The 19209-nt window shown below is 40.4% G+C and overlaps 2 protein-coding genes across 4 annotated transcripts in view; one reads left to right on the forward strand and one right to left on the reverse strand.

Moving 5' to 3' along the window:
- The window catches only part of LOC118415228 (kinesin-like protein klp-3), a 19001-nt gene extending 15206 nt beyond the window's left edge, over window positions 1–3795 (reverse strand). Inside the window, exons 1-4 of one of the 2 annotated variants that reach the window (XM_035819637.1) lie at window positions 3376–3794; window positions 1870–2375; window positions 1425–1571; window positions 1070–1144 (exon numbers count right to left, since the gene is read on the reverse strand). In XM_035819637.1, coding sequence (XP_035675530.1) covers window positions 1070–1144; window positions 1425–1571; window positions 1870–2283 — 636 coding nt within the window. In that variant the 5' untranslated portion in view covers window positions 2284–2375; window positions 3376–3794. Of the gene's footprint in view, window positions 1–1069; window positions 1145–1424; window positions 1572–1869; window positions 2376–3375 lie in introns of both variants that reach the window. The other variant, XM_035819639.1, reaches the window with a different exon arrangement.
- A 186-nt stretch (window positions 3796–3981) lies between these two features.
- LOC118415229 (interferon-related developmental regulator 2-like) lies at window positions 3982–17570 on the forward strand. 2 transcript variants are annotated; one of them, XM_035819640.1, is made up of 14 exons: window positions 3982–4215; window positions 4564–4611; window positions 5106–5207; window positions 9240–9333; window positions 10527–10607; window positions 10906–10949; window positions 11311–11468; window positions 11724–11774; window positions 12504–12682; window positions 13492–13600; window positions 14149–14283; window positions 14639–14767; window positions 15059–15151; window positions 15383–17570. In XM_035819640.1, the coding sequence occupies exons 1-14, from the start codon at window positions 4185–4187 to the stop codon at window positions 15461–15463; spliced, it is 1335 nt and encodes a 444-aa protein (XP_035675533.1). In that variant the 5' UTR covers window positions 3982–4184; the 3' UTR covers window positions 15464–17570. The 2 variants fall into 2 exon arrangements, with proteins under 2 accessions (XP_035675533.1, XP_035675534.1); XM_035819641.1 differs by lacking the exon at window positions 4564–4611 and having other exon boundaries at window positions 3984–4215.
- Window positions 17571–19209: the final 1639 nt, after the last annotated feature.

Here is a 19209-nt window from a genome sequence, read left to right on the forward strand (position 1 = left end):
AGTTAAGAAGTGATGATGTGATATTGTTTATTCTGTTACCAAAGGTGTCAGTCATATCATCCACTTTACTTTAGCAAAAGGATTTTCAATACCACTTCTTCTTAATTGACACCAAACCTATGTGGAAGTTACAGAAGTGATGATGTGACATATTGTTTATTCTGTTACCAAAGGTTTCAGTCATGTTGTCTACTTTAGGATAAAGGACTTCAATACCACTTCTTCTTTATTGACACCAAATCTACGTGGCACGACTGCTTTTGAAACAAAACAATAGGGATGTCCACTGTTATGGTGGGCGTCACAGTAACTGATACAAACAGGACTCATATTTGCACACCTTCTTTGTACCCTCTCAAAATGAAATTCCATTGCATTATATATATCATAGATAATCATTAAGGAAACTTTAAGAATTCAAACACTGCAAATATCATAATTTTAGATCTTTACACCAAAATCAACAGCTGACTTTCCGTATTTGATCATGTACAGGAATTTGAACAAGCTACAAATGCCTTCGTGTCTGCAAAGATGTAATTAATTCATTAGATGTTCAGTAAATACGCTGAGGTGAAAGTCAGGCATACAGTACTGGTTAATCATTAATGACTTTTCTTAACACCGATAATCACTAGTATTTGGGCATATTATGTGTCTTTTTGCCAAGTACTTCTATGGAGAAGTGATCACAGTTTTAACAAAGCAAACCAGCGCCCCTGCTTACACATGGTACCATGGGTACGGGAACACCCTTCGGTGTAAGGTTACACCGCAAACAAAGGGCCGCAAGGGTAACAAAATGCAACATAACGCATGATGTACTTTGGGAGAGGTCATCTCATGTTTCCTACGTGAATCTTACAGAAGGACAGCATAACATAGACTTCTTAAAAGACTGCTGGGATTATGTACAGTCACGTACAGTATAAATAGGTTTCCAGAAGAGCAATTTCTTTTGTAACTACTTGTAGTACTCAGGTATGTTTTACAGCAAAGTTATAGTCATGAAAGAAACCAGAGAAGTGGTGATAGAAATAAAGACGGTAAGAGAAATCTTTGGGCTCACCTGTTCTGTGAAAAGAGTATCCTGTTCTCCAAAATGTCCCTGTCCCAACCACTCATTAGGGAACTGCACCCATTCCTTCATAAACACATATCATATTGATTACAAACAGAATGAGAACTAGACAATGTATCACATAACATTCAATAATATTTACTCAATCTGCTGTTTGTTTTTATTTTTCTTAAGTGAAGAAAAATTCAGGATGGTACTAGTACTAGTACTAGTACTAGTACTCTGTAGTGGCCAGGTGGCCTCTTATCATCCTTCTTAAATTCAACTCTAAAGAAACTTAAAAGCACTCCGCCAACTCGAGGCATCTTCTAGAATATACTAGTAGCTGATCCACAGTCCTTACTTGTGTTTGCCAGTCCAGATATGCTCTGTGGCCACTCTGGCGTAAGACTGTGTACTCTGTCCCATCGTTGTGGTGGAAGGTTTCTAGGATCATGTCCTCCTCAGATGCCGCAGAAGACTGCTGGGTAGCTGCCTGGTGTGATGGTGTCTGGTTGATAAAGCACATTTTATAGTGGTCACTTAAACAACCTCTTAAGATGTTACATCTACAAAGTTTATCACAGATAAGTAGTAGTCTCAGAAGTGTACAACAGTAGCCAAATTTGTATTCCACATAAATGCAATCTACTAGTGTTCACATTTGATAAAAGGTGAAACAAGTTATCACAAGATTGCGCAGTAACTTACAACAGAACTCTTCCTTATTTCATAATACAGTCTCTTTACTACTGCATGAACAATAAAGCAGCTACAGCAATACAGTTATTATTTATCATCCAAAATACCTGGTTATTTTTCTGTTCAATCCAGTCATCCAGGTCATCATCAAAGTCATCCCTGTGTTTCTGTTGGTGTGCTGCATGTCCACCGTACCCTGATGATGTGCTCGCTCCATACTCAGGGTGTACATATCCATTGCTTTTCCCATATTGCTGTGCCTGATTCCCATAGCCCTGAATGTGATTCGGATGTCCGTAAGCACCTTGTGCTTGTGGTCTAGGCTGACCATGGCCCTGGTGTCCATGTGTTGGACCATAACCCTGGTGTCCATGTGTGGGAGTAGCCTGAGACTGACCATACTGTAGCTGCACCTCCTCAAAGTTTCCCCGTCTCTGTTGTCCAGGCTGACCCTGGGGGGAGGGGAGGACCTGTGCCTGGGGTCTGGCCACAGGTTGGGGTGAACTTGACCCTGATCCCATGCTCTTCTTGTCAGCTGTTTACTGCACTGTTACTGCAGCATCAAATCACAGGAGATACAGACTGCCTCAAACTGAATCAGGTACTGCAATATCTAAAAACAAAGACAGACAATTGTTACCTACACGATTAGATAAGGATGATGGTGCTGTACTGATGCTTTTTAAGTTTTTTTTACAGTTTCACAACTATAAACGTCCTTGATCTGACTGTCTTCTACTGAATCATACTTTCAAAGGGAACTAAAAATCATTAGCCTGTTGAAAAATCATCTGGAAATGCTAGTAAGTTGATACCTACCACGTTGTTCCATCAAATGATATTGCACCTAAAAGCCCTTCTGTTCCAACTTGGAATCCAAGTGTAACTAGAATATTGATGTGACATCTGCATGCTCACTGTCATGGTAACAACCCAACAGGGAACATCTGCCTTCCCACAGGTGTTTAACTTACATCACTACCTTAATGGCATTTTCATGTCTCTTCTAAAATTACTCTCGTAGGAATACTTAGTACTACGAAGAAGATGTAACTCTTCTTTTATCCTTGGCAATAAGTGGCACTTTTCTGTTGCATTCTGACATCATAACTAAGACACTGATTCTAGATCTTGTTGATGTCTTAGAAGATTGTGTAAAATTTTTCTTGCTCTAGAGTGACTTGAACTGATACAAGAAAAAGTACACCAATGTCATCAATTGTATTTCCCAGAACAGATCTTTATGGCGGTTTTTAACACATTTTTAATCGAGCACATTTTAAGACAACAGGTGGTTTTGAACACTTGAAGAATGATACCATACTTGCTAAATGTTTGTCAAAGCCAGAAATCGGAAAATTCCTTACGTTGACAAACAAAACTACGACAGCGGTCTCAAATTTAAAGACAAGTTTAAGATCCGCAATCTCGGCAAGAAAAACACTAAATGACCCTGCCTCCAGTCAATGAATAAGTAATGAGATCACGTTTGACAAAAGAACTGCTAATACACTCATGATTTACAATTGCCAACTCAAAAGGTGAATAGACTCGCTAACTACATCTTAATGAAGTTATCTGGAAACCATGGAAACGTAAACAAAGTGATTTACCTTTTAGCCTGGGGGAGGGAGTGACGTTTACACTCAGTGTCTGACAGGAACGATGATCATGGCGATTTCCTGTGATTTGCATCTGTCACTCAGACAAATTATCCCCGATCTCTGCCGTTCTGCCCGCGATTCCCTTATGGCAATGCCTGTGGGATCCTCTTCTTCTCCTCTTCCTCATGGTACATTACTCCATGCAGAACTAGCGCAAAAACCACGGCGGGAAAAGAAAGAAACGGAGAACGTGAGACACTTGACGACCCCCTGGACTACAAAGTAAATATGAGTGGACTTGGAATGTCAAAGGTCATCGTCCTAAGAAATCAGCTGTATCTCCCATCTGTTTTGAATATCATAATTCTTCTTTTTCTTTCCAGAAGCCATGGAAATAACTTGAGCATTAGTTGCTCATGTTGGTCAGCTTTTAATTTCGATACATTTATATTTGCGTATGGATTGCGCAACGTTATGGTTTTAGATGTATGATGTCATTACTACTCATGCAACCGGCATGACTTACCATGTACCTAACAAACGGCATACTTTCCCAACATGCATTGCAAATGCATATCTTTTGTGCGTGGCGGAGAGAATCGTGGGTAACAGAGACCATCTAGAATGGGGTGAAAATCCTTAGATCTCCCAGATCTAAAATATGTCGACACCAGAATCGGAACGTCTCTATCTTCAAGACCATTTTTCCTATTTTATAGGATACTTTGCCGAATTTCAAAGAACTGTTAGTATACGAAAGTTTCCCTGGAAAGTTTCTAGTGTTGATTAACGATATTTGAGCGAGGAAGATTGCGAGAATGCCGCCGAGAGGTAACAAGAAGAAGAAAGGTAATGTTGCCTTCTTCCACTTAGTAACCCCATTGATACATTTTTGGCGCCTAATATTTTGTCGCCTTTGCTCACGAACCTCAAACTGGTTCTTACTAAGCAGTTGCAAATATCAGTATATCCTTTGTGATTTGTAACGCAACATTTGATGCAACTTTCCATTTAACCTTGTCCAAAAATCAGTCTGAAAGAAATGATTTTGTTGCTTATGTTTCTAACGTACATATGGTTGGCAGGGAAAGATTTGGCTCTTTAGTTTACTTAGGACACGTTTGTTTGTTTGTTTGTGATATTACTGTATAAAATATTCACTTTGTGTACTGTTCCCTATGTGCTGTGTATATGCAGCGGGATATCCCACAAGATCCCATAAGCTCAGGGTTATCTTGCTGCCAGGTACGTGATAGAGAGAGGGAGGGGGGCGGTAGTCACTTTCACTAGTTTATGATTTCTCCTCACGCAAGTCAGGTGATCACGAACGTGGGACTTCTCATGAACGTGCCGTCACGTCTGCTGGGTCACAATTCTAAGCTGAGAACCACGTGTAGATCGCACCATATGAATTATTTCTGCTGAATGGCAACTTGAAATTATAAATGAAAACAGGCAAACAGGAATGAGGAAATACATGCAAAACATGTAAACAAATTAAAAAAAAAAAAAAAAAAACAAACTTAGTGGGTAATTCAAGCCATCATAGCCCGACATGTGTAGAGAATATTTCTGCATGACTTCTACGAAAACGATTTAAGTGGCTTCTGTATACTATAATGCGTTTCAATTTGAAAGCACATTTTTCTGAGGCAACATCTGCATTCAATTGTGACTTATGCCTATATACATTTATATTGCATTTCTTTGTGCTTAAAAGATTTTTGTGTTTTGTCTAGGTGGTCGCAGCAGTGCGGAACAGAGTGACACTGACCTGCTAGATGACACGGCCAGTAATGTCAGCAGCAGTAGTGACCTACGCAGCCTGACAGGAGAGGAGGGTATGCTCTTCCTGTCACTCACTAATCAACCTTAAGTTTACTCTCACTATGTTAGACCTTTAGTAAGCTAAAGGTGATAGTGTACTTAAGTGGCAGTGGGTTTGTTGTAAATATACATCAACTGACATTATTAATGATATCACTTAATATATAATAATAGATAAACAATTAAGAGGACATCGATATGTGCCATATTTAATTGTGCCCTGGTAAAGTCATGTTGATTGCGCGACTTGTAAGAATGCAAGAATCATTTTAGATTTAATGTAAGGGACACAGAATAGTTGTCTTCCATTGCTTTTTCAAACGTCCACTCTTATTTTCACTGCACATCTCAAACATAGTGAGTAAATACAAATAACATGTAGTAACATTTTGTGTCACTGTGATTCTATAAATACCCAGAAAAAATGGTTTGAGTTCCACTGTGAGATAGAAATAGACATGTGCCACACCTCCCTTAAGGGGGCACACACCAGTTTATTTGGGGTTTCAATTGGAGGCGGCATACCCTAAAGTCTAGCGACCAGCTCTACCAGGGAATTATCCTGAAGCAAAATAACTGTATATCTGGTGAAAGCATATTCCTTTAGCTACAAGACAAACTAAGTTTCGATCCTTCAACTTCTCTGATTTAAAAAAATTAGAGGGAAAAAACATTATTTTCATGTAAAAAATAATGCAAAAAATCGGGCATTTTGGCATTGAAAGAAAAACATGATGATTTTTCCGGCAAACACGACTGATACTGTCAGAAAGAGGAAACCCTAACGAGTAATCCAGCTAATTATAAAAAAAATTCTAGTACTACAGTTTTTTTAATCATCCACGGCGCGCGGCATTACAACTAGGCTTAACACAGCGCTTCAGAGGTTAATCTAGGTCACGAGCCTAATCACATTCAGGCGTAGGAATATCCCGGAAGTAAGACGCGGACCAAAACACAATTTGCACCTAAAACACACCATTTCCTACGCTTTTCAGCCATGTAACAGTTTAATGTCATTTCGCAGGAAATAATGAGAAATGTCAACTCAAACATGGACCCTCGGAAGCCTTTCGTCCCTTTTTTCTCGCGCACTAGCTCGGACCCCTGTCGCGGAAGAACTGGTGTGTGCACCGTTAATATATGCAAATTATGATTATTATTGTCCATAACATTAAAACGTTATACTCTATAGTCATGCCAAGTTTGAGTTGTCTGCGACTTTTCTTTCTCGAGTAACAGGTGGTTGAAAGTTGCGGTGTCGGAAGGCTGATTTTGCGCCTTCAGGCCAGTATACCATTCAATGCGCATAATAGCAATTACGTCACAATAAGCTTGTCCTATGGAAGAGGTTTTAGGCCATTAATACGTGCTAAATGAAGAGGTATGGCCGTGAAAAGGAAAGGCAAGGGGCCGCTCTTGCGATGGAGCACACTTTCCCTCTATTTCTAACTGGAATGAACAGTAGAAACCACCTAGAACGTAGTTGAGTTCGTGACGTCACAATGCCGGCCACTAGCCTATGTTTGAAAGTAGGAACGCTGCAGTTTTAAGTTCCGCACTTCAACGAGATGTGCTTGAAATGTTATTTTTTGGTCATATCTGGTAGAGGATAGACCTAGCTTTCCCGTCCAAGCGTTTCCGTAGGCCGGGCTTCTTTCATTTCGTAGAAAAATGAAGTCATATGTTGTATCTTTGGTTAAGATGGAGGCCTATTCTGCATATCCTGCCGGTATGAACTTAAAAACGGGCATCTGCTAAGATAAGGCTTTGCAGTTTGGTGTCGGTCTCGGTGTAATAAACAAGCCTTGGGATGTATCTTCGGATTGGTGCAACTTACTTGTGTTAATGTCGAGAACTAGCGCCACGCCGAACTTAACATTTGATTTGCCAGGAAAGTGCGAAAATGACGTCAGCAGGGGCTTTTTTCATTGAAAAACGCTTGCCGCTTGATGTAGAAGCAACTGTGAAACGTGTAAATGCGATTTACAGGTGCCCCAGAGGTTGTGTAGCAGAAATAACAATGTTTCGGTAATTGTTATGTAATCTATGCTTAGCACACACACTTCAAAGGCTCTGCGACCGTGTCTGAGGGGGGTGGGGGTGGGGAGGGGGGCAAATCCACCAATTATATGACAGTGTAGAATCATATCAAAACCTGAGAAATCCGGCTTTTTTTAACTAGAATTTGATCGAGGCTATACACTTTCATGGGAAAAATGCAATTTGTTGGCTATTATCGCTAATACTTTTTTCAGGATGGGCGCTTTTAAGGGGGCACACACCAGTTTATTTGGGGTTTCAATTGGAGGCGGCATACCCTAAAGTCTAGCGACCAGCTCTACCAGGGAATTATCCTGAAGCAAAATAACTGTATATCTGGTGAAAGCATATTCCTTTAGCTACAAGACAAACTAAGTTTCGATCCTTCAACTTCTCTGATTTAAAAAAATTAGAGGGAAAAAACATTATTTTCATGTAAAAAATAATGCAAAAAATCGGGCATTTTGGCATTGAAAGAAAAACATGAAGATGATTTTTCCGGCAAACACGACTGATACTGTCAGAAAGAGGAAACCCTAACGAGTAATCCAGCTAATTATAAAAAAAATTCTAGTACTACAGTTTTTTTAATCATCCACGGCGCGCGGCATTACAACTAGGCTTAACACAGCGCTTCAGAGGTTAATCTAGGTCACGAGCCTAATCACATTCAGGCGTAGGAATATCCCGGAAGTAAGACGCGGACCAAAACACAATTTGCACCTAAAACACACCGTTTCCTACGCTTTTCAGCCATGTAACAGTTTAATGTCATTTCGCAGGAAATAATGAGAAATGTCAACTCAAACATGGACCCTCGGAAGCCTTTCGTCACTTTTTTCTCGCGCACTAGCTCGGACCCCTGTCGCGGAAGAACTGGTGTGTGCACCGTTAATATAATAAGGTTACAGCTACTAGAGGTCAGAGACCCAGAAAGGGGTTACACCTTATAAGTATATGTGTACATTTCAGTGGTCTTAATTGCTCTATCTTTAGGATGTGAAGGTCCATTAATTTTTAATTGGTATTAAGAAAAAATTTATTCAAATTCAAGTGACATGAAAACAGAGTAGCATTGTACCTTTCCCCTTAGCGCTATAAAACTCATTACTTTATTACTATTTAGCATTAATCTTACAGTGAGTTAATCTTGGGGTACCACATCGAATCAATGAGGTCCTCTTGACGACCACTCTGCTTCCATTGGCCACTACACTGGCTGGCTGAACATTCTGTCACGTGTAATCAATGTAAGAGTGCATGTCTGTCTGGGAGCCACACACTGTTTAAACACTTGCACACTGTTTGCATGTTGTGTGATAAGAAGCAGCCTTTGGACTAAAAAGTAGGTGCAAAGGTCATTTCCTGGCCAATGAGAGACTTTTGTGGCGCTTACGTGGCTTGTCAGCCGGCCACATTGCCTTCGGTGCAGATTGGTTGATGTAACCTTTTTGGTGCTTGTAATCAAAGGGTTCTTTTGTAGATCTCTATAAAACTAAAAGGTTCTAGTTTTAGGTAGTTTAAGTTATGGCCAGTGGCTTAAGTCAGGATGACTTGGAACAGGAAGAGACAGAGGATGATGTAGACACAGACTTGGCATATGGAACAGAAGGTACTACATGTAGGGTATGACTATGAGGAAAGACTGGTATAAATCATAAAACCAGTAAACTTTTATCAGGGGGAAATTATCACTTAGTCTAGTTTCAGTGGTGTGGTGTGAGTAAACGTAAGCCCTACACTACAGTGTGACATGCCAAGTTCCACAGAGTAAAGCTTCAGTCCCAGGTAACTTCTGACCTTGTTACACTTATAGACCCGCAACTCAGCAAGATTAATTAATTAGTAACTTGTTAATGTGTCTGTCAGTTCTAGTAGGCTCTTACTGTTTACACATTATTCATTTATCACCATTTCTTATTGCTATTAACAGTGGTAGCAGTGTTAAGATATCTTCTTTCGTACAGTACGATGAGTAGTCATTTTGCTCCCTCGTGCTCTAGGATTCCCCCCTCCTGATGCTATAGATGAGACTGAGGCCCAGGAAGATTTTGAGGAGAAGCTGAGAGATCAGATAGATGGAACCACACAGAAGAGGTAAGAGCTTAACTGATAATCCCAGTGAGGAAATATTTGGGTTCAGTTGTAACCTGTAATGTTTTGAATTGCTAAGTATCTCTTATCAGCCAGGTAGCTTCCCAACTTTGATACCTTCATTTTGTACGTCATTCCTGCACTTTACACGTGTAGTTTATTGGCAACTTCAAGAGGAAAAGTACATTTGATGAGCAAGGCATACAAAAAGGGTTATGTTCCAATCTCATGCAGTAACAATGAAGTGAAAAAACACATGTGTACATTTGTGATTCAAAGTCGTTCGATGCACAGACTTTGAAAAGTGCTGTCTACAGTCAAACCTGCCCGAGCGACCACCTCTTCTCAGCGACCACCTGGCCATTTCGACCGCTTTTTCTCGGTCCCGATTTTTTTTCCTATTGACGTAAGCATTAAGCGACCTTTTCTCAACGACCACCTGGCCAACGCGACGGCGACCGGCCAAAATTGGGCCCCTTAACGACCGCATCATTTTCAAAATCGAGGTTTTCATCGATTTTTGATGATAACTAGCGCGATTTTGTGCCGAAATCGACCAGTCTGCGTCGGATTTTGACTGCCATACGATGTTATGTTTAGAATAAAGATTGCGGCGGTCAATGGGTGGGTCAATGGGGCAGTCTACTGTAATATGGGAGGAAATTTCTAAGAAAGATCTGTGTAGCTCATACCTTTTAAAGAAAGATCTGTGTGAGTGCTTTTGTCCAACTGTACATTCACCCTTGGCTAAGTACGCTATTTGGACGTACCGGGCATAGAATTCGAAAGGTGCACCGTAGTTATTTCAGATACGGCGATCAAGAACACAGCGACGCATGGCTTGTATGGTAACTGACAGCATCAACGTTCCCTCACTGTCTAAAACGTTAGTGTACAAATACAGTATCATACTGTATCGTATAAAAGCTGGGGTTAAATTTACAATTTACAGTGTGCGTGTTGTATTTGACATTAAATACCTCGCTTCTTTGCGTGCGTGAAGTGTGCTTGCTATTTGCCATTAAACACAACGGAAACCGTTATACTTTGCATAGGGCATGTTTTGAGTCGATACTCTTCTCAGCGACCACCTGTCCAAATCGACCGTTTTTGTCCGGTCCCCCGGGTGGTCGTCTTGGGCAGGTTTGACTGTACTACCCTTGTTATTAATACATGTCACATGCTTGTCTTTTCAGTGCAAATGGTCGAAAGTCCTGCCTGGCTGGCCTTCGTCAAACCTTCTCCCGCAAGGTTTTACCAGACTTCATAGACAATAGGTGGGCTTGTCTTTTGTATTACTGCACAGCACCTAAATTATAGATGTTTGTCTGGCATTAGTTGCTACATCTACACATAAAAGATTTCAAATACAATTCTTAAATCTTTCATTAAAGATAAAAGTAGGTATTAATGAAAAGATAATTGAGATGAAAGTAAGCATTTATTGAATCCTAATGATTGCTTGAAACATAGCCTTTAGTTTAGAATGAAACAACCAATATGGTAAATCAGACTTTTATTGCACTTTCTTGTTTTTCTTTTGTTGTGTACAACCTTTTTCCTCTTGTCTTTCAGGAAAGTTACCATCACTGATTGTGTTGAAAGATGTCTTAAGAAAGGTAATGTCCTTTTGTTCCTATTCATTATTGTTATTATGAAGGATTACTACATGTTGTCATGTTGAATTGAATGGACATAGTACATCCATTGCACTCACTCAGTGACACTCACTATCCAGTTTATTGCCTGATGTTTGATATAACATACCAGGTTTTCCTTCACAAGTATTCAGTCTGAACTTTTTTAACTGTTAGGCCTAAAATAACTATTGACTTGGAATTAGTTGGAGTAGAAGTTTTGTATCATAATAGATTTGTCCAACTCACTAAACAATGTCTTTTCTCTGTATTGTTGTATCAGAAACTCTTACCTTATTCCATACTGTGTCCTCACCATGCCTTGTGTCCATCCCGTCCCCAGGTAAGGGTGAGGAGCAGGCCCTGGCTGCCTCAGTAGGCTCGCTGCTGTGTGTACAGCTGGGCTCCAGGGAGGGGTGTGAGGAGATCTACAACAACCTCAAACCTGTCATGATCACCATCATGAACGACAAGTCAGCAGCAGCCACTGCCAGAGCTGCTGTGAGTACCTACATGTAGTACCTTAGTCTCATAACCCTCTGAACTGCTCTTTGTAGTCATCACAATACATGGCAGTAATGCACAATTTTTTTTGTAACTTTGAAGTTTGAGTAACTTTAAATTTGTAGAACACTTTTGTCTTTTTGTCTACGATTTCACAAACTAATGATCTAGCACTGATGGAGTGGCCTGTATAGATATTGATAGGCAGTTGCACTTAATGAATGCCTCTGTTCTCTACACCTCTCCATACAGTGTGCACAAGCCCTGGGCCTCATTTGCTTCATAGCTGCTGGGGACATGGAGGTAAGCTCAAATATAAAGCAAACAAACCAGGGATAAACAAGTCCACTAGCCCTATTGTCCAGGGCAAGTGAAAGTGCTGTTCGGGCAAGTGCATGTCCTACCCCACTTGTCCGATCGGGCAAGTAAGATTTTTCCATTGATTTTAGTGCAATTTTGATATACTTGTTACTTTTTACAGTCATGACATCAAGCAATTGTCTACAGAGAATTTCATTGCTGGAAGTGAAAATGCATATACTAGTAACAGTGACATTTGAATTTTGGGCAAGTGAAAAATTGGTTCGGGCAAGTACATTTTTTATGTGCTTGCCCGATAGGACAAGTGGATTTTAGAAAACCTGTTCAACCCTGCAAACATACATACATTGCTTCCACAGACAGGTTGCAATTATAGTACTTCACTCTGTGAAGAAATTATATGATATACTGAATAAATAAGTATGACTTGTGAAACTTCAAGGTCCTTGTAATATATTGCAGATACCGTATTGAGATGTAAAGCTATCATCTATTTTTTGCCCTCATCTTCTGGCATGTTGTAACGTGTAAATGGGATGAAGTTTGATGAAGAAGGCTCTCAAAAATCTGTTTTAGTGTTTCTGCTTCTTCTGTTCTGTGCATTGTTGATAGAAGTTTTGAAAAACAGGTGTAACAGTGACTGATCTGGCTAGAAATGTCTCAGCATTTTGTATATATGTGAATATACAAGTTGTTTGTGATGCTTCGCAGGAGGTTGTCGACATCATGGGGGGTCTAGAGAAGATCTTCTGTGTGGCGTACCTGAAGGGAGACGGCACATCCCCGTCCCACAGTCCCGCGCTCCAGGCCCTGCACTGCGCCGCTCTGTCTGCATGGACTCTGCTGCTCTCCATAGCACCACCTTCTAAAGTACAGGAGTTTGTCAGAACGTAAGCTACATAGTTTATCCATAATGTCATTGACCAACACAGATGAACTTTCATGCTAAGATTCATGGTAAACTGAATACTAGTCTAATATTCAAACAAAAACTCCTCTGTGTTGGTAGAATCTATAGTTTTGAGATTTGTTCGTACACAAGGAAAACACTCAACGTGAATCTTCAGTTGATCTTGTTGACCTTTATCAGGTGACTGATTTGCTGTGAATCATACAGTGAATCACACAATTTATCAGTGAATTAGTCATCTAATGAAGGTTGACGGGAAATTTCATGGTGTTTCCCTTGTGATGGAACAAAGCTACTGTAGAAACTGCTCAACTACATACAAGTCTCTATTGTCTAGATATAAATCCATGATGAAGTGTACCAATGCTGTCCAGTCTCAGTTTGTATCTACCAACTCACCTTCACTAGTTGGTACTAGATCACTTTAAAAAGATACATATGTAAAGGTTAGGCTTGACAGGTCATTTATTGTAATGTAACCAGCTGCTTCCACACTGCATTCTTGCAATCGTGGTGTGTTACACTGAAGGGCAGGTATACTGGCTATACAGAATGATACAGATACAGACTGATATTGCTGCATAGTCAAAACATGATCTACTGAAAGCTTCAATTGTGATCCATGTTGAAACTAGGATGAAAGAAACAAGGAAGAATTCTCCTTCATCCTATATTCTACCAACCTGATGAAACTATTTTAGCATGTTGAAACTGTTTGGTAATTATTCTGTTGCTTGCTCATTTTTTCTGTCTGTCTTACCATGATTTTCCCGCCATCCCGTGCTGCAGCCACCTTCCCAAGCTGCCGCAGCTCCTACAGAGCGATGACGTGAACATGCGCATCGCCGCGGGAGAGGCCATCGCCCTGCTGTATGAACTGGCGAGGGTGCAGGATGAGGTATGGAGATTGGTCACTGATGACTTTTCATGCACAAGAACCAGTACTGTACATTTTATTGTTCTTGATAACGTGTCCCATAACATGCTTCAGTTAGATTGAAAGAATATGGGTATTATACATTTTGTTCTGGGACTTATTTTGTTTCCATTCCAACTCACTTAATAAGTCTTGTCTTATAAGTGTACAGGGTTCTAGCCAGCGTCCATCCTTCAACGGAATTTTACTGCTGGGGATGGACAAAAATTTTGCCCATTCCATCCCGCGACAAAGCAAAATCGGCATGTTAAGATTCTAATTGAACCATGCTGAGTCTATCAATAAAATAGATGAAATAGCATTTCAGAGGGTCTAGATTTCAAAATTTTCCAGGGACCATACCCCCCGGACACCCCTAGGGTTGTCACGCCTTCGACAGGATTTCCATTCAAATTCCAGGGGACGGAAAAAAATTCATTTTGGCTTCAGTCAAATGTTATGAAGCCAGTCTACCTGCATCCTTTCAGTTTGTTAGCTGAATAATCACCTGTTGTTCCACGTTGTATCAGGACTTTCTGGGCCAAGACCTGGACTCCCTGTGTACTCGCCTGAAGCAGCTCGCCACCGAGAGCGTCAAGTACATCGCCAAGAACGACAAGAGAAAACAGCGCTCCAGCTTCAGGGACATCCTCCGAGGAGTGGAGGTCAGAACTCTTTGATTGAAATTGTTGAATGGAAGAAACTATTTAAGCCCCTGTCACACATTCATGACCCTCTCATGACCTTACTCTTCTGCAGTCCCAAACCAAAAGACTAGTAAACAGCCTTGCTGACCAACTGCCAACCACAGATGACCTTGTTCATTACTCACTCCTAACCGTGGTCTTGAGAAGGTCAAAAGACAATGGTTGGCTATGGGTGACAGGGCATAAGGCATGACTGATTGATATAGACAAGATTTGTGTACCTTTTGGCAGTACAGGACGTATAGCATAGTTTATTCTGTTATGCAGTCCTCATCCATTGTTGATTAAAGTCCTGTCCCCTTTTCTTTTCCAGGAGGCAGAGGCTCCCAACGATACGGTACGGTTCAGTGTGGAGGAGATCTACCTGGACAGCTGGGTCAAGAAACGTCAGTATGAGGCCTTCAAGGACTCACTGGGAGCAGGGGTCAACCAGCATTTACAGGTATGTGGTGGGTCTTGTGTGTGTGTGTGAATAGTTTTATTATAAGGGTAATCTGGGATATTATTCTTGTATATAGCATCTTCACTCAAATTTTGTCTATTGACCTGCCAATTCTATCCCTTGGATTGCAAATGTACCAGTAGTGAATCAGAAGCATATACAGATAACAGATTGCCAACAACTGATGGAAAAGAAATGATGCCAGCCATTCAAACCGTTTACCATAGGTGGAATTTGGCATGTTTTGTTAGTGATTGGTAGTTCATTTATGTTGTCAATTTCCTATTTCAGGAGAATGAACTCCTGCGGGACATCTTCAGTTTGGGAGCCCCCATCGATGTAGCAGCCTACAACAAGCAGAACAAGATCAGCCGGTTTGAGAGAGTAAGTCTGCATGACTTTCATTTTGGTTTACAACTTCATTCATGTATGTTTGATGTCTTGTAGTTTCGTGGATGAAATATTTGTAGTGATCTTTTGTTAACTTTCAAGAAAAGTATACACGTAAGAAATTTTGTTGTACTGGTCATACAGTAAAATCAAGAACTAGTAGTTTCTTAGTTGTTCTAGATTGTACATGGTTCAAATTAAAACCTTCTTCTCCATCCCTTGCAGCACATGTACAACTCTGCAGCTTTCAAGGCAAGAACGAAGGTCCGCAGCAAGCAGCGTGACAAGAGAACCGTCACTGCATAAGCACCATGTGGATATCGTTTCACTAATCATCTGTCCTGGAAATCAGACATCTGCATCTTCTTCGAGTTCAGATCAGTAGGGTGTTGAGTATTGTCTGGAAAGACCAGAAAGTTGCTGTGTTTGTGGCTTTCCAAGAGGTACATTTTAAAATCAGTGCAGACTCTGATGCATGCTGTTATGTTTTGGAATAAATTTGTGAAAAACAAATTCCAGTGTACCAAAAGAAAAGGAGAGATCTGATCCACAATGAGCAACAAACATTGCAACTCCTTCAACACCCCAGTGGTATCTGCATTGACAGTTTTTGAAGGCTCTGCATAGTTATGGCTAATTTGCAGTATTGTTTTAACTAGGAAGAAGTTTTGAAGAACTAACAACGACAAGTAGCATTTCTAACAGTTCTGTACAATCTGACCAAAGAGTTTGACCAAAGCGATTCACCAAAGGACATCTTGTTGACAGTAGTATATCTACCTAAGGGGCCACATTTGAAGAATTGTGACCAACCTCTAGAAACATGGTCTTTTCAGATACCACTGTCTTATTTACTGTTATGTACTAAGGGGCAAGATTTATTTATTTGTGAATCTGAAATTATTATGCCCAATTCTGAGATTGTTCACAGTATTGCATGTAAATAAGCGTACTTTGAGACGTATGTGTAAAGTACTGTTGTGAGCGTGGAAGACACAAGCCATTTTAAGATGTATGTAGTTCACTGTAATTATTGTTTGACTAAGAAACATTGGGTATTGGAAACAAGATGCACCGATATGTGCACAGATATTGGTAGGACCATATGGCATACATACCCTACATTAAGAGTAGTTCAGATTTGTTGCTTCTTATACAACCAGTACGGTAACCTGATAACCACATCCAAGCCTTCCTATGTCATCTGGCCAGACTGTTGCACAAGGTCTAACTCAAGGTGCTGTGGCAAAGTTTCATAAGTGGCATGCTGGCCTTGCCTGTGTTACACAATATTGTACTGCCAGGGGTTAATTAGCCCTGGAGCCAACAAGGCCTGTGTTGGTCCTGGAAACAGTCTGGCATCCAGGCTACACCCCCACCATAATGGGGTGTAGAAGTTTGACTTCAGTAATATAGCATTTGCAAGGCGGTATGTTGGTGGTTGGTCCTAACAAGGTTGATCAGATACATTTTTTGTGTACTGTTGCAGTATTTACAGGCATATACAGGATTAATTTTTGTATCTGTAACAAACAATCCAAGACTCACATACCAGTGACAAGGAACTACTACAACGTACTGTAGCATTTAGAACAGAAGCAGCTTAGTGATTGTTTAATTCAATACTTAAGTCTTTAGTTTGCACTAAAGATTGTAGCGTATGGAATTTTTTAATATGTTTTCGTTTCTGCATATTGTTTGTGGCACAATAGCTAATCTGTTGTGTTGAAGGCTTTCAATAGTTTCATCAAGCTATGTTCCAAGATAAAATGTTGTAATTGCTACAGAAATCTAATTGCTACTCTAATCATGATTGAGTTGCTTCTGTCAAATGAAGGCATACCTATCAGAAACACACGTGTAGCAGATTCACCATGTATGAGTTTCTGTATAAAGGACTTCTTTCTGCAAGCGTGTATGTATTATGTTTTTGCATGGGCTGTAAAAGTGTTGCTCCAGTTTAAAAGTTTTGCTGTCTCTTTAACTATGTGGTGTACCGTGTATTTGATCAAAATACCAGTGTTATGTTGAAAATAAGTTGTTGATTAAATGGTTCTTCATTAGGCTTGCACGATAGCTAAATTGAACTGCATGCAGAATTATGTAATTATGATTTTCATGCATTTGCTGCTTTATGAAGATAATGCAAGATGCTGCCTTGCTGAATAGTTATCTTGTGAAACAGCATTGAGTCCTGGTATTTCACAATTCATTTAAGACCATGGTTTTTCAAAGTCTGGGTTTTGACAAATTTTGTTTTATTGAATCGCCATAGGAGTTTGCAATATCAGCACCAACTCAAAGAATCATTAGTAGACAAGCATTTTTGTGATCACTGTAGATTGTGTTAGAATGTGTATTCTATGTCAGATTACTAGTACATGTACTTATTAAAATGAAAATATTGGACAAAGTTTTGAAGTATTGATTGATTTCTTTGCTAGTAAAAAAAAAGAAGAAAAAGTTACTTGTGTTTGACAGGTAAAGGTAAAATAGCCGACATGTTTATGTTTTGTAGCCTTATGAAAACCCATGTTCGTCTGTTGTCAGCTTCAGATATCACTAATTTTAGCTGTCAACGGGTTAACATTAAATAGTTTCACATTGATTTTAACAGTGACGCTACAGCCTCTCCCGCGGGCCACTTATTCACATTTCGTGCATTGATCAAAAGCGACGCCTAGTAATCTAAGAAAGTACTGCAGCCAAAATAGCGCCGTTCCCTGCAGTTATCAAATAGCTCGCCAGATGTCTCTCTTGACATGTCGCAAGGGGTGATCATATGTCAAGACATTTTCATTTGAATCATGTGCATGTGGCTGGCGTGCTCGTCATCAATTTGAGAGTTGGACATGTAAAAAAACTGGAACATGTGGAAAACCAGTCCTGAAAATAATACTTATTGAAAGGCTTACAGATTGAGAATAACGCTTCATCATGAACATGACGAAGTTTCTCAAGTATTACAACTCCATGGCCAAAACATTGGACAGGCACATGTAACGTTAGGAACCTTTTGCAAACTAAGCAGATTATTCAATAAATGAGCTAACGACCTGGTGAAGTTATTCACGAGTTCAAAGTGTAAAGTTTGACTTTCCAAAATCCTTGCAAGTCGAACCAAAGACTGAAGTTCAGTGATAGATTGTGACTGTGAAAGGAAGAGCGAGAGATTATCACCGGCTCATTTGAGAACGACAGAGGTGGCTTAATATTCTGCCTGTGATCTTTCGACGCCTTTTGGTATTAGGTTGACCTAGATTCCTTCAATGGAGGTAATAACAAACCACCCAACCTGTTAGGAGAACAAACCAGGAATTCTCACGCGGCATTACGTGGGTCGGCGACCTGAATTGCGCGCAGAGTACTGCTTCTTTCAGGTCTTTGAGTCTGACCTCCTTATCCTCGAGGATTATCATCCGTCTTCTGTTATTCTCTTCGCCAAGAAGAGTATGAGATTGCTGACTTGGGTCTGTATGTAGGTCAACAGCATATAACTCGAGAAATTGTGGATGGAACTTTGTGATTTTTGGTAGGTGTGTAGCGGTTGTCGAAAGGAATGCCAAGTTTGAAAACGGTTTACCTGGCGTTTTCCTACGGTACTGCAGCGAGCTTGGTATGTTTTTTGCGGTTTGTTTTGGGCAGCATAAGTCAAAATCTAGCTGGGCGATTTTCACGAAACTTGGTAGGTGTGTAGCGGTTTTGGAGAGGAAGGTCAAGTGCGAAAATGGTTTACCTGGCTCTTACCTACGGTGCTGTAGCGGGATTTGTATGTAAGTGCGTTTGTCTGTATGCAAGATAACTCGAGAACCCTTCAATGGATCCTGATTATATTTGTTAGGTGGATGGGGGTTAGAAAAACGAAGGTCAAGTTCGATAATGGGCACCCTAGTGGCTGCCTAAGGTACTGCAGCAAAACTTTTAATTTTGACACTTCGTGTTCTGGACATGCTGTGGTCATGATTTTTGAGTGGTAGATAGCCCTTGGAACAGAGAGTAACTGCTGTGAGTTTGGACCCCCTAGCGGCTTTTTGGGAACTGCAGACACCGAT

This window comes from Branchiostoma floridae, chromosome 5 (genome assembly GCF_000003815.2).
Source record: "Branchiostoma floridae strain S238N-H82 chromosome 5, Bfl_VNyyK, whole genome shotgun sequence".
Classification (NCBI taxonomy): Eukaryota; Metazoa; Chordata; class Leptocardii; order Amphioxiformes; family Branchiostomatidae; genus Branchiostoma; species Branchiostoma floridae.